This window comes from Cygnus atratus, chromosome 17, assembly GCF_013377495.2.
Source record: "Cygnus atratus isolate AKBS03 ecotype Queensland, Australia chromosome 17, CAtr_DNAZoo_HiC_assembly, whole genome shotgun sequence".
Lineage (NCBI taxonomy): Eukaryota > Metazoa > Chordata > Aves > Anseriformes > Anatidae > Cygnus > Cygnus atratus.
Window position 1 is genome coordinate 12,647,762 of NC_066378.1, and position 14,712 is coordinate 12,662,473.

Here is a 14,712-nt window from a genome sequence, read left to right on the forward strand (position 1 = left end):
TACATTTTTTTTTTATTTCTCCTTTTATGTTTTTTTCTCTACCGAGATGTTGTTGATTACAACTCAGACAGAAATTAAAAACAATAAAAGGAGCCCGGAAAGGAAGTTGCCTTTCTTCGAGCCAAGCTGCAAAAAGTCACAGATTGAATAATTGCTAATAAAACAAAAAACAACATGGAAGTTCGCAGTTTGCGGGCAGCGCTGAGTAGCGTTGTTTTTCAGTAAAAAATTAAAATCCTTATGGAATCAATTATTTCCAGTTTGCAAAAGGTCAGATGTAAAATACATCACATTAACAACAATTTTCTAGGACTGAGCTACCTACCTACAATTACCCGCTGATATAAGGCGTTCTAAAAGGCAAAAATGGCCTTGCACGACCCAGGTTTTAGTCCTCAGCAGCCAATAAAAGAAAGCTGAAGCTGTTGAACTGTTTGTATTCAAAGAGAAAATAGTGGGATTTAACCCCCATCAAATCAAAGCGTTTAAAAATTAGTTTTGTGAGAAAACACCACGGCAGAGAGAACTGTGAACACACAACTTCTTGTTGTTATTCTCCCTCTGGTTTCTTGAAACTCCTCTAAACACAATTTCCACCCCAATAAAGGTGGGTTTAGTGAAAGAGCCACATATGGTGGTTAACAAAAACCTACAAAGCATTTGGAAAGCAAACAGTTTTCCTTTCCATCCGCAAACGAGCCATTCCACGTTTAATTTCTGCTGTTCATCTAACAGGGCTGCTTTTGTCCAGCCCCAAGAAGCTAACGAAGGGCTGGGGAGCCTGAAAAGCGATCTTCCGCCATACAGCAACGTCCCTTGTTGCCAGAGCCTGGCACAATGCCTTTGCATTGACCTCTACAGCTTCCTCTTCCAATGTACACCGCAGTCACATGGGCCCCGCGCAGCTCCATGCCACGGCTAATCTTACACCGCTCCGCTCTAACCTCAGCGAGCGGTTTCTCATCGCTTAACAGCTGCTAATTCGGGGAACGGCTCAACTTTTCAGGTTTTCCCCTCACACAGGCCCGCCCAAAAAAAAAAAAAAAGGGGGGGGAGAAAAAAAAAAAAAAAAAAAGAGCCATCACACAGCATCCATGTTGAAAGAAATCTGGAAATTACATCCCGCTGCGCGCCTCCAGGTCGCAGCTTCAGCGCCCTGGGCCGGAGCAGGTAATGTGGGTGAGAGGAGCACAACCCCAGGCGGCACACGGGCAGAGCAGCTTGTCAGACGTACACCCTGAAAGCACAGGCGACGCAGAAGGATGCCCCAACTTTAATTTTCCTCGCAACGGCCACCACATCCAGCCCCTGCACGCTCCACTTTTATCTCCCTGCATAGCGTCAGTTAGGGTTTTAAAATATGCAGCTGCTTGTAATCTCTTGGGGGGGGAGCTTCCCTTCCCCACTGAAGAGTTTGTTTTATGCTCTCCACCAGCCTGGAATCGTTCAGGTTAACGTACTGTTATTTTGGAGGAAGGATTTGTGGTGCGAGGGAAAGGGGAGCTTTCCCCCCAAAACCTGGGAGGATTTGTTAGCGAAACGATGCGAGGGAACATGGAGTAACCTGCGAACTCGCACGGAAGAACAAACACAGAGACCCCCCGAAAGAGAGAGGGGGATGCTGCAAGCGAGGACAAACCGCTGAGCGAACACGGGGAGAGCCGGGCACGCAGAAACAAGGCAGAGGCAGCGCTCCGTGAGCGAGCGCGGCCACCACACTCCCAGGCAAACCCACAATGCACTCGCCACGCAGAGCTCCGAACCCGCAAGCAAACAGAGAAACAAAGACAGCAGCAGACACGCCAGGATGCGGACGCGCACAGGCGCAGGCACACGCGCAGGCAGGGAAATGCAAAGGCGCAACGCACATGCACATGAACTCGGGGGAGACGCGTGAGCACACGCAGAGGCAGCATTACCCTGAGCTTAGCTCCTTGTCTCTCGCAAGAGGCACAGCGCACCATACGGCTCTATTCCCTCTGGCATTGCAAGGGCTCCCCTGCCACTGAGCTCAGCCCATAAACCACTCCCAAACCCCAGCAGAGGCTTCTGTTTTTTGTTCGGGCCAATGAGAAAAGTATAGCTCACTCTTCCTTCCTCCCAGGAGCAGCGCCGGCTGGTTGAAATCCCTAAGCCTGAAACCGAATACCGCACACCCATGAGCCAGCTGCAAGTGCCAAAGCGGGGGAGAAGGAGCAGGCCCCGCTCCTAACGGGCCTGACCCCCCCCCGAGCAGCAGCAGCGCTCCCACACAGGGGCCCCCGTAACCGAAAGCCACAAATTACGCCGCCAGACAAAAGAAACCATTGTCACCCGGGAGACACTGCTGCTGGCCGGCCTGCGCCGCCCCCAGCCCCGCCGGGCCCCCGCTCGGCCTCCTCAGCCTGGGGCTCCCCTCAGCAGGGAAGGCCCAAGGGCCCCGGCCTCTCCTCATGGAAAGGGGCCCCGGCCTCCCCTCACCTCATGGCCCCAGCCTCCCTTCACGGAAGGGGGCCCTGGTCTCCCCTCAGGGCGGGCACCCACCTGCGGCCGCTCTCCCTGGGCCCCAGCGAAGCCCCACAGCCCCCGTCCCCCCCTCAGCGAGCAGCTCCTCCAGCCTGAGGAGCGAGCAAAACAGCACCTATCAAGATCAAGTAGTAACTAATCATTAAGCTCGGTGCGTGCGCCAGGCACTTCAAAAAGCACATAAAAGAGCCGGTTCCTGCCCTGAGGGGGGTTACGATCTGAGTCAGCCAGACAAAAACAACACACCAGATAACAGCAAGCCTATTTTCTGCGATGCACCTCAGCTTGCACCGCAGATTTTGCGAAGCGGTGGCACCATCCTAGTCCCACCTTCACCCCATTCCCAACCAAGGTGCCAGTAAAACCCCAAGCCCCGGTGAAATACCAAGGCCCGGTGCGCTCACGATCCCCGCGTGCCTCCCGCTGCATGCGGGGACTTCGCAGGGAAGGAGTTATTTACATTCCAGCCATCAGATTTTGGCACGAGCAGCCCGCATAGAGGAACAGCAGAACTGCACCCAGCTACCATTTCAGGCTGCCTGCAAACCTCGCTGCTACAGCTCGCATTCAGCTAATGCTGGGAAGGTTACCTTTGAACTTTAAGATCCGAGAGGCCTCTCTTTTAATTGGAAGCTTAAATTTCTGAGAAGGCAGCGACGGGCGCGAGGAGACGAACCAACCTGCCGATTCGCCACAGACCTGGCCTGGCTGCCCTGTGAGCACGTGGAGCTGGAACAGCCTTCTGGTGCCTGTGCAAATGCAACTCATTTCTCCATCTTTGTGACATGGCTGCTCAGCTTCAGCTTCACCACGAGCAATTTTCAATGCCAGCATTTATTTCAGTTATACGCATGACACTGCAAGCCCTCCAAGCTGTATACAAGGGAGGATTCGAGGCTAATGCATCGACTTGAAGACGTTAAATTCTATTTACTTTGCTAGCTTAAAAAGTTTGACTGAGAACTTGTGCTTACTGGCCCAATTTTCTTGTAAATAATTATGTCTGTAGAGCAGTTTTCTATTCAAAAATGGCACACAACGTGCATATGAGTATCACACACACATAAAACAGTGCCAGGTTGCACTGCAGGACCTGCAGACTCCCTCAAATCAAAGGGCGATTTCTGCCTCCAGAGGCACACCCTCAGCTTCCAACTAGACCACAGTTTGAAAAGCATTTTAGCATCTGCTTAGATCCATTCCTGCTTAGTAAAGAGATGAATAGAAAGGAATGGATGGCTGAATAACAGCCTGGCAGAGGAAAAAACAGGGCTAACACAGAGTATATAGTATCAGAGCAGCACCCTTCTGTGAACAGGTGGATATTTCATATAAAATATCCCATTCTTAACTGAAGGACAGCAGCAATACGAAAGACCTATTACAGCAGTGCTTAGGTATTCTAATAGGAAGAATTCTGAAGGCAGAAAGCATGCTGCAGTGAGTCAGGGCTTCATCCTCATTTGCTCCCCAGTGCGAACTTTATCAAGTTTTCAGAAATGCCTGTTACTGTTTCTATAGCTATGGTGTCCTGGCACAGTTGCTATTTGACTGCCTCTGCTGTGCAAAGAGGCTTCCTGATCTCAGCAGCACTGAGCAGCTCTCTGCTCCCCAACTCATGGCCCTGCACCTCGCGCAAGCTGCAGAAGGGCTTTGCCCACGATCCCACTGCTATGATTTTTTCACACTTCTGCATTGCCCTTCGGTTGGCACAAGCATTTATGCAGCCATGTGGTGGTTAGGATGGCCTGAAAACTAACCAATTTTTCTTTATTTCTGAGTCAGTTTTCAGCCAGACCAGTCCCCAGTCCAGTTTACTTTGCAGCTGCACAACAGCATGTTCTAGCGATGAGGATGGGACAATGCGGGCACAGGACTGTTTTTTTCAGAGGCAATGCCAGCTTATATCAGTTTGAAGTTTGTCACATTGCCGTCTCAGCTGGCCAGCCCCCTAATTTCTCCTGTTGTCTTATTGCTTAAGAGGTAGTACTTTGAAAGTTTTACATATTTTGACATAAACTCTTGCCCCACTTAATTCAGTCCTCTAAGGCTCTCATTAGGAAAGTAGTCATTTACTTACAGATAGAAGTATAACCTTATTACCCTGATTTTTTATTTATTTTTTTTTTAAGTTAATGGTGCAAGTCCAAGTGAAAGCCAGGGCGGTCTCCAGCGCGTGTAGTGCTCCTAGTAACTGAAGCAGCGCAGCAGATGGAGCGTTCTCTAACTTCACTCCCAGCACGGAACTCGACGTGCAGGAGCCAAGACAGACATTTGTGTCTGGTAATGCCATCTGTGTCTGCAAAACCGCAACGCGCTCGCTGGAGTGCTTTTTGTTTGTAGGGAACACGTTAATGGTGGGTATCGCATACTGCAAACTCTTGGTATTATGAGAACGCTAAAAACAAGAATGAAATAAAACAATCTGATTGCTAAGCAATAACAGTCCGTATTAAAGAATATTAATATTGGCGATTCACATAAAAAGAATGGGTCACATGAAACAAGTGACAGCACTGACATTTAGCTCCATGATTGAACACAATCTCTTTAATAAGGGCTCGTGCCCTCTGGGTACTCCCAGCAATAGTTGGGACTGGTACCTCTACAGAAAAGGGTCAATCTGAATTTCTAGAGATGGAGAAAGCTAATCTCTTGAGGAGTTCATATTTAAACTGGGCAAGATCATGGAAGAGAAATCTCTTGAGTCACTAAGCACACAGAAACCACTTCCACCTCAGGAAGTCCCTGCCTGAACTGCACACAGTGGAAGTTCAGAAGTCTATTGAAGGGCAGCACCATTTTATACTCACACCGTTCTCACACTTCTCTCAGAGCAGCTACGACAGCGTGCAGCAGCAGAAAGGTTACCGAGCACCAAGCATCTTTGTCCCGATCCAGGACAACTTCTCTCACGTTCCTGGACTATCAAGGTTTGTTTTTAATTTTATCTTTGTTGCTTCTTCAGACCAATGAGAGTTTTGTGACACCAGTGCTGGAAATCATCTCTCTAGCCTTTATGCTAGATGATGCTAGTAATCGTCATCTAGCGTCATCCTCATACACCCTCACTCCAGCTGCATCACCCTTGCCTTTAATCCTCACTCACTGCAACTCCTTTCACCCACAACAAACTGTTTTCACATTTCAAGCACTTAGTCTTTCACTGATTAGCTTCCCTTTACCTATCACATCTACTAGTTTATCAAGCTGTCAACCTCCACCTTCACTTTGCCAGTTGACAGCAACCTCAATGGCTATGTGTCTGCTTCTTTATCAGGCATCCCTTCCTTTCTACCAGGCCATCCCCCACAAATGGGAAAAGCTCCATGTCAGAATCTGTTGAATTGCCACTTCTCTAAAATCCTCTTTGAAACCTACCATCTGGCATTTCATGATGCAAGTAGTGAACTGCAAGAATATACTCTGCTTTTTCTGCTAAATTCTGTTAGTCATGTTGTTACCTTATCCTTTAAAGCATCTCTGCCTTGTTTTGTTTACTTGCTGCATTTTTTGTCAGCATCTGGAGAATGCCTGTACTAGGAAGGGGACAGTTTTCCTTACTTCTTACCCTGTACAGTCCAGGAATCCTGAAGCCCTGAATCATGATTCTGTTTCTTAGTTTTAGCCTATTATAAACAAAGCATGTTATTTAGTAGACTAACCACTTGGGAAGCAAGTTGCCTGGGTTCTATTTTCTGCTCTGACACTGACTGATTGTGTGACCTTAGGCAAGTCACTTAGGACATTTCCAAATGCATGCATGAAATTTGGCACTCCTATCCCTATCTAGTTACCCTAACAAGCAGTTTACTTTTTCAGGATAGAGTACCTTTGACTTCCACCAAAATCAGTGGTGCTGATCACATCACAGGACAGGGCATCCCTCCAGTGCTTGCCACAGAGCCCCTTCTATTATGGAGACCTGCACCTCCCAGAACATTTATTTTTAGAGTAAGAGACTAAATGCTGTGTATCATTTTGTGACTGCACACTCTTTTGTATATGTTGGTATCAATCTATTTCAGACATTACAGTTTGGAAACAGTTCTAAGCGATTTGCAAAACGCGAGAGGTCGGTTCAACAACAGAGCCTGGGATGCTGCCAGCATTAGGTCTGGCCAATAGAAAATGCATCTAAACCAGAAACAGCAGTGAAGTCAGCTTAGGGCTTCCAGGATTAAATGCTGTTCATTGGCCATACGGGTCAACAGCTATTATATTATTAGCAGCAACCCCTATTTACCCTACAACCCCTATGAATGGCAGTGACAAAGCTGGGGAGAGATCCACACCTATTCAAAATGGACTGCAAGGTCATTTTGCAAAACATCTCTCAGCTAGTAACTTTTCAGCCATTAGTAATTTAGAACCTGGGAAGGATCTGAACCCAGCCCACAGAGGAAGGACTTTGAATCATATTGTGAGAGTTGTATGGCACATCTGCATCCCATGAAATGATATCTTTAGGGAGCACTTTTTGAGAATAAAACATAACAGTTCAGTTGGAAGGGACCTTTGTAGATCATCCTGTACATCTGCCCGACCACTTTAGGGCTAAACAAAAGTTAAAGCATACTATTAAGGGCATTATCCAAAGGCCTCTTGAACACTGACAGACATGGGGCACCAACCACCTTGCTAGGAAGCCTGTTCCAGTGTTTGACCACCCTTCACATCATTATTATTTCAGATCAGCGATAGCCTGCTGTTTCAAAACAATTGCTCAAAACTGAGAAATAAAGAAATAAAGGCACTCTTTGAAGGGATTTGATTAAAAAATGTATTAAAACTGTAGATTACTTCTCAATTAAAAAATTTAGACTAAAATGTGTTGAGAACTTTTAAAATAAATACAGAGAACAAATAGAATATTCTGTTCCTAAAGAACTTCATCACAGGCTTTAAGAACATGATGTATCCATTATAAAGTTCTCAAATCCAAAACTGTTCTCCTTCAAAGCTGGAGCAGTCTATCAGTATTACACAGCTCAAGCAGGTCAACCATATCAATCCCCCTTCCTGCTCACTGAAAAAAAATAAATAAATCATTATTTCCTCTCCTACCAGCTTTTAAGTTCAAAAGGAATTAAACAAGGAGGTCAAGAGGAAAGCATTTCAAAGACTTAAAAAAACTTACTTTTTCACTTTTGGGTATTTCATCTCTGAAATAGCATTGGTAGCATCCGTCTGTCTCTCCTTCAAATGCTGCGGCCACATATTATCCACCCAGTCGACTAAGTCCACCTGAAAGCCCCACCAAAATCAAGTGTTAGTCACTGAACACATGGCAGATATACTCCTGTTGGCTAAGACTTTCACAGCAACAGCAGCAGATCAGCAGCTGGCAGACGCCCACAGACAGCAAGAACCTCGCCGCTGCGGTGAGAGTCCTTGGGACCCAGTTTGTTCGGGAGCACCACTTCATCACTGTAACTCAGCCCTGTGCAGCCTAGAGTAAGGAGGGCTTTGCAGCTGATTTACTTGGGTGCAAATTCTGGCCTCTGGGCACCTGTGAGCACCACACACCTCTTGCAGCACCACCTGCAGTCTGTTTTCAAATACATTTTTGTAGCCAATATCCTAGAAACTGCATTTATGAACATTAAAATACAAACAGAAAAGAGATTACATTGCTCTGATGCCTTACATTTCAAGGAACATTAACCCCATTGTTCAGGCCTAATTTTGATTTGGGTAATTACATTATCGCCTACCACGCATCTCCTTCATTGTTCTACTTTGGAATAAAATTCATCAAAGTTCTTGTCCAAGAGCCAAACTTTTAGGAAGCATGTGCAGGAGAAAACAGTGATTGCTGAGCTGTAAGAAAGACACTGCCAGCAAAATGAAGAGGAGATGGAAACTGAAGATTGTTCAGGGACATTGAAACAAATCTCCTTTGGGTGCCAGAGCATGAACTGCTCGCTCTGTCCATCGCAGCCACGGCAAGGACAAGCCCGAGACTCGTTCTTTGGTCTGTTTAACGATGGAGCTTGTGCTAGGTATCCATAACACTCCTTCTGGTTATGCAAGTGGATCACGTGCCAGGTTTCAAACCAGGAAACTCCAGTGAAGTAGAGAAGTCCAGCCAGGCAGGTGCAGTGCTGCATTTGGCCACAGCGTGGCTGTACATCCTGAGCCAGCTCCAAAACTTTAGATGTGCAAATTAATCTCCACGTGTGGGTCTACAAGGATGTAAGTCCTATCCTAGGTGTTGGTCACAAAGCCGTCCTCTGCCTGTGTGCAGCAGGAACTGAGAAGTCCAACTCTGTCATGGGCAGCACCCGACTTACCATCCTGACTGCTCAGTCTTTTAAAAGGCCCAGATTATCGCAAGAATGCTGTTTGTAAGAGCCAGCCCAATGGCTTGTATCCCCAGAGCATCTTCATAATACTGCAGCCAGCACAGTAAATTCTTGCAGGCTGGGGCTGGCTTTCATCTATTTGTCCGTCTGCACCTGGTACTTTTGATAACAGACAGTACTTTGTGAAGAGGCAAAGGGAGATCGTGCTGTCAGTAGAAGTAGTACCAATTCCATTAATATCACGGTTGTATGTGAAAACAAAATTGATGGTTACTGCCCAGATTCTGAAATAATTCCCACTTCCTGAACTGCAACCCACAGTCTTTTACACAACAGGGAACATGAATCAAGTATTTCTGCCTTACGTGGGCTGAAAGAGCCCTGCAGCATTCAAGGGATCCGCTCCTACCAAGGTAGTATTTGGTTAGTATCTGACCTTGCATACTGAACTTCCTCGCAGCCTCTGGCACCCTCTCTTCTATCCCTCACTTCAGTACCTAGCAGAGATGCAAATCTCTCTTTCAGCAAGATCCAAATATTGCTGCTTTTACAAACCACTGTGCACTCAGGCCACTTTAAATAGACATGAAATATTCATTTGCACGTGGTAGCAGGTACCTAATTGCATTTTTCAGTCCTGAACACCCAGGAAATTTGCACAGATGTTTTAAAAGCTCAGTGAGCATGATGTGCTTGGAAAAACTAGGATCAGCTCAACACCATAAACTCCCCAGAGCACCTCCAAACTGCCCACTGGTGTCTGAATGACAGCAAAAACCTGCCCAAACTTCTAAATATGTGCTTAATATTCACGTTGTGATATGTGTGTAACAGAACACAAAAGCCTACTTAAGAATTACTTCCAGAAATCAGTGATTAGAGCTGCCATCTATTTTTGACTTGTTCAGGCGTAAGGGTGGTGTTTATATTGTCTGCACAGGCAAGAGATGTCCCCAGTGAAAAAACTGCTGGTGTAACTAGAGTAGCATTTAGGAATGAGAAAAGTGTTTGAAAAAAAAGCATCATAGAGCTACAGTTTCAAACCCAGCAGCACCTTGATTGTCCAGTCCTAGGAGCAGATTGAGAGGGAAGGAGCAGCACTCATTCTGCTTTGAGAAGTTCCTTTGTCCTCTGAACAACCAGGACCAATATCCACATTCTCTGCCAAGTGTCCTGAGAAGACACTTTGAAACCTCCAACGCCAATTCCTCCACTGCATCACTGTGTACTACTGAGCTGACACTCTCATCCTCACCCACACATGGCTATGTTTTAGTGATAAATGAAATGATCCGTATTAATAAGATCATGGTTTCACTGCCGGTGACTCCATCGGGTAATAAAGTCACAAGAGCCCTCCACCTTTCTAAAATGCACACAAATAAAATTCCTAGCTTTATATTTTACATTAAAAAAAAAAAAAGTTCTACTGTTATTTTGGATTAGGCTACGTTTGCACATGAACACCAAAAGACAATAGACAGGTATTTAATTTTGCAATTCTCCTAAATACCTCCACAAGAACTGTGTATCTGTACAAATTTCATGATTAGGAGCTCATCAGGTACCTAATTCCTGTAATTTAAATTCCACTGTCAAGGAGACCGGCTTTCTAGTTAGGTAAAAACGTGATCCTGAATGGACAAGAGTTGCAGGTGCTTCACATCACTTTGTCTCAAGTGCGCATCCCACAACTCCATGCTTTATTTCTTACAAAGCAGCTGGTGATTGGGAAGAAGCTGAAAACAAACACTGTCCTCACAGGATCCCTTACCACATTGGGGCGCTTGACGATGTTCTCCAGCTTCGTGTGACTGAACTCCAGGCTGATGACGTTGTAGAGTTTTTCGCGCTGGGCCTCCGGTGTTTCATAGTACCTCACAAATTGAGACATGCTCATTTCGACACCTTTCTGCGTGTTCACATCCATCACATCCACTATCCGTCGGCTTCCTGCAAACACGCAGAAACACTCATGAACATTTGTCTTTGCTTCGCTTTCAATGGGTAAATTCTCAACAACTGGAGGGCAACTGCTATTAGAGGACAAGAGACCAGCATCAGTCCCTCCACAGGTCCTGAGCAGCTCAAACAGTCAGCAGGGAACTAACCTGGAACCGGGCTGCGTGCTGAGTATGACACTGAGCAAGTCACCCGGTGTGTCTGCTTCAGAGAGGTGGAGAGAGTAGTTCCCTCCTTTATATAGATGGCATGAGCAGAAGTACATTAAAATCTATGAAGAACTGATATAAAACGGTAGCGGGGGCATGCAAGACAAATAGCTCTCCAAGTCATACTCTGCAATTTTCTAAACATCCATATGCCTCTCAAGATGCTTTTGCTCATGTACAAAAATTATCCATAAAGAGCAAACTACCTTGCATAACTGGATGCTATAAACTGCTGAACACCTCATACAGATTGCCGAATATTCTCAATTCCAGTTGTTGTTAGTGGAGATGAAAGCAGTAAATGCCTCGCAAGATAGAGCCCCCACTTTGGATCTCCAAAAAAAAACTACAGGACATACTTCCAGCTTCTCGAGTGGCAGACATACAAGTCTCATTAGCCCCAGAATGTTGAACAGCAGTTTTAGGCGAGCCTTCAGCTTTACACAGATTAATCCACAATCTTCTCTTCGGCCAACTGGAAGGTTTCACCTCTCTCAGAAATTTCATCATCCTAATTAGCAGTTCATTCACATGTGAGCAAAAGGCAGCCTACGAGAGACACGCCTCAGTTCCAGGAGAGAACCAGCAAATAAACTCACACCACTTCCAAAAAAATCACTCCAAAACAATTTTCATTGCTGAAGAAATAACTCTAAATAAATAGTGTTAAAACAAAATGGGGGGGCTACATTATGCCATCAGAGGGAATTATTAACAGTTACAGCACCTGGCCTATTGCGTGCTGGGGAACAGTATTTCAGCAAGAATGATAGCTTGGATTTCATCACTCCATTAAAACCATCCTTAGCCACTGATAGCAACGACAGTGACAGATGTGATAACGATTGTGGAAAGGAACTCAAGACCATAAAGCTTTGTAATCAAAAAGAAAAATTTACACAGCGTAAATCTGGAAGAGCCCCACTGGCCCGTCAGTCAAACTCTGCTGCAACACCGCTGCACCGGGATTTGATTCCTCAGTCTGAGCTCAGGACTGTACGTAGTGTTGCCACCTTGAGGCAGGATGGGGAGAAAGTTTTGTTATGTCTGAAAAAGCACAAGAATCCTTACATTTGGTATTTGCGTGTTTGAAACGAGGCACATTAAATCTAGTTTTTGTTTGTTGGTTGAGTTTTGTTTGTTTGTTTGTTAACTGCTAGCTTTACTACCTAGGGAGAAAGTCTGTTTTCTACTCAATAAATTATCAACTGCAGCAAAGCCCCATTAAACAGTCCCTGAATTAGACACAGCCTGACTTCTCGCTTCCATGGCTGGGGGATTAAAGCAGGATTAAAGCAGGGGCTACAGCCCAGAGGGGTTAAGCACACTGGTACTGAAAAATTGTATTTGAAGGGCTGCACGGCAGAGTCTGGGATCTGCCATAGTACAGTGCAGGTTTGATCTCAGCCTTGCTGGAGACGACCTTGTACAGCCTCTCAATTATCCTTTCTGAAAGAAAAATCAGCAGTTACCTGATGAATTAAAAATACGGGGCCCGGCTCAATAACAGGTTCGTTAAACGTGCCCAATTATCAATTACGAGCAGAAGAGCTAAGGTTTGAATTGGTAGTCTCTTGACTTCCGAATTAAAGAGCAATTTGAGGGGATGTTTTTCTCTTAAGCCGCAGTACTATCAAACAAGCCCGTGCATAATGATTCCTGGAGCACCGCTTGCAAAATTTGAGACCTGTAATTACAGGTTAACAACCTCACGCTCACTGCCCACTTCCCAGCGGTTCTGGCTTGCCGCCGGCTCTTCCTCTCCTGAAAATATTCAGACGTTTCTATTTCTTCTATTTCCTACCCCCAGGAGAAGGTTAAATATCATCCAGAAGGAGAGGCAGGTGAAGAACGAGGTGAAAGGAGCACACGGAGGCTGCGAGATCTCAGTTCGGGCTGGATTTCTGACAGTCTGCATGCGTTTTACATGATGCACCATCTCTGTAAGCCATTTCCCAAATATCCTGACTACACCAGGCCCGATACTGCCCACGGAGTCCCAGCAGCTCAGCGACCCTGGCAGCCTACAGCTGCTTACAGGGGCTGTATTCCTCACATCAGCATGTCACTGCACGCAGATCCACAGCTGGCAAAGAGCACCTCTTGCTGCTACCATGGGAAGCTCCAGTGCCCCATCTTTGGCTCTCCAGGGTTTTTCTTCCCACATAACTCTTGACTGGGGAGCATCCAGAGGGTGTGGGATTAAGGGGTGGCGTTTCCTCTGCCGCAGCTGATGTGACTCAGAGTTGAAGTGGCGATGCTAGGGTTCACTAGAGCGGATTTACTGCCTAGAGAAGAAACATCTTCCTCCCCTAAAGCAGCTTACTCATCAAGCACAAGTGAATCCCAAAGGATCACAGCCAGTAACCAAGAGACAAGCTAGGTGCCATCTTTGACGAGAGGCACAGACCAAAGCAGACAGGTGAGAGAAGAATCAGTTGCAGAGGTGCAAGCTGGGAAGTAAAATCAATTGGGAAGAGCTACTCTAGAACTAGGTTTCATCAATTATTTTAACCCTTTGTGATAGAATTAAGGGACACAGTTTGTTGTCTACAACCAGGAGCCAACCTTGAACGCTGAGGGACAGAGCCCTAGGAAATCTGCAAGCTTCATAAGAGGGTTAATTGTACCTAAAGGCTGGGGCTTTGACTTGCATGCCAGTTAACGCCTCCGGAGCTGGAGGGCATGGATTCTCCTGCAGTGTGCAGGAGACCACCTGTAAAGGATGTTCCTACTAGCTGGAAGGGACAGAGGCAGAGCAGAGAGCCCTTGCTCGAATGGAGCTATTATCCGCCTACCCCCGTTTCAGAACCAGCATAAACACAAATTAAGTTAAAAGAAACACGTACCACGGCTCTGAGATCCACCAGAGGGCACAGAAGAACAAAGGGAAATAAGGGTCCAGCTCGGAGGCTTTGCACACAGCTGCCCTACGCCCCCAGCTCCATCCTCCCACCCAGCGCACCCCGTGAGGGCTCGGGACACCATACTTTAAAGAGATTTAATTTTTATTATAGCAGTAAATCCACTTTGAACGAATGTTGTTTATTTCTGGACACGAACATGACTGTTTTAGCAAAACTATCCCAGTTTAGCTGACATTTTTTCTCTTTATAAAGAGAGGTTTACTGTGTTAGGCAAAGGACAAACTCAAATGGAGATCAAACAGGAAGCTCAGCTCTAAAAATAGAGACGGTTCGACTTCCAAAATGGCAAGTCAGTGGACATGCTAAACATAGGCCAGTGTTATATTATTTCATTTTTATTTCTAAGAACAACAACAATAAAAAAACATAAGAAGGGAGCATCAAATGCCATCTTTTTGTTTACTCTGTGCCCAGAAGCCCTCACTGGGGATCAAGGCTCACTGCAAGCACTCGGGGGGAAGCTCCCCACCGAGGCAGGTGGCTGCACCCATCATGTTTTAGCCCAGCACCATTTAGTGCCGGGAGCTAAACCAAAGGAAAAAAGAAAAAAAATAGGAAGTTCCTCCCCATCTCGTGAGGGAGGAAGACAGCTGGGTTAGGTTTCTACCGGTTCAGCTTCGTGAAGCATCTCACCGCACAAAAGAGCAAAGCCCAGACCAGCAAGTAGGGAGTGAAGGAAGAGAAGTGCAGGACACCGATTTAGACTTGTTTAATTGGCAAGGCCAAAAAAAATGTGTTGTTAGATGCAGTGCCAATGGGCAAGACAGGGGATAGAGATGCTGTACCAGGGCACGTGCTGGG

At 46.1% G+C, this 14,712-nt stretch overlaps 1 protein-coding gene across 3 annotated transcripts in view; it reads right to left on the reverse strand.

The window, feature by feature from the left end:
- The window catches only part of KDM2B (lysine demethylase 2B), a 110,287-nt gene that overhangs the window by 73,665 nt on the left and 21,910 nt on the right, over positions 1 to 14,712 (reverse strand). The window contains exons 5-6 of one of the 3 annotated variants that reach the window (XM_035564888.2): positions 10,588 to 10,766; positions 7,646 to 7,752 (exon numbers count right to left, since the gene is read on the reverse strand). In XM_035564888.2, coding sequence (XP_035420781.1) covers positions 7,646 to 7,752; positions 10,588 to 10,766 — 286 coding nt within the window. Of the gene's footprint in view, positions 1 to 1,919; positions 2,029 to 7,645; positions 7,753 to 10,587; positions 10,767 to 14,712 lie in introns of those variants that run through there. The other 2 variants (XM_035564886.2, XM_035564887.2) reach the window with 2 other exon arrangements.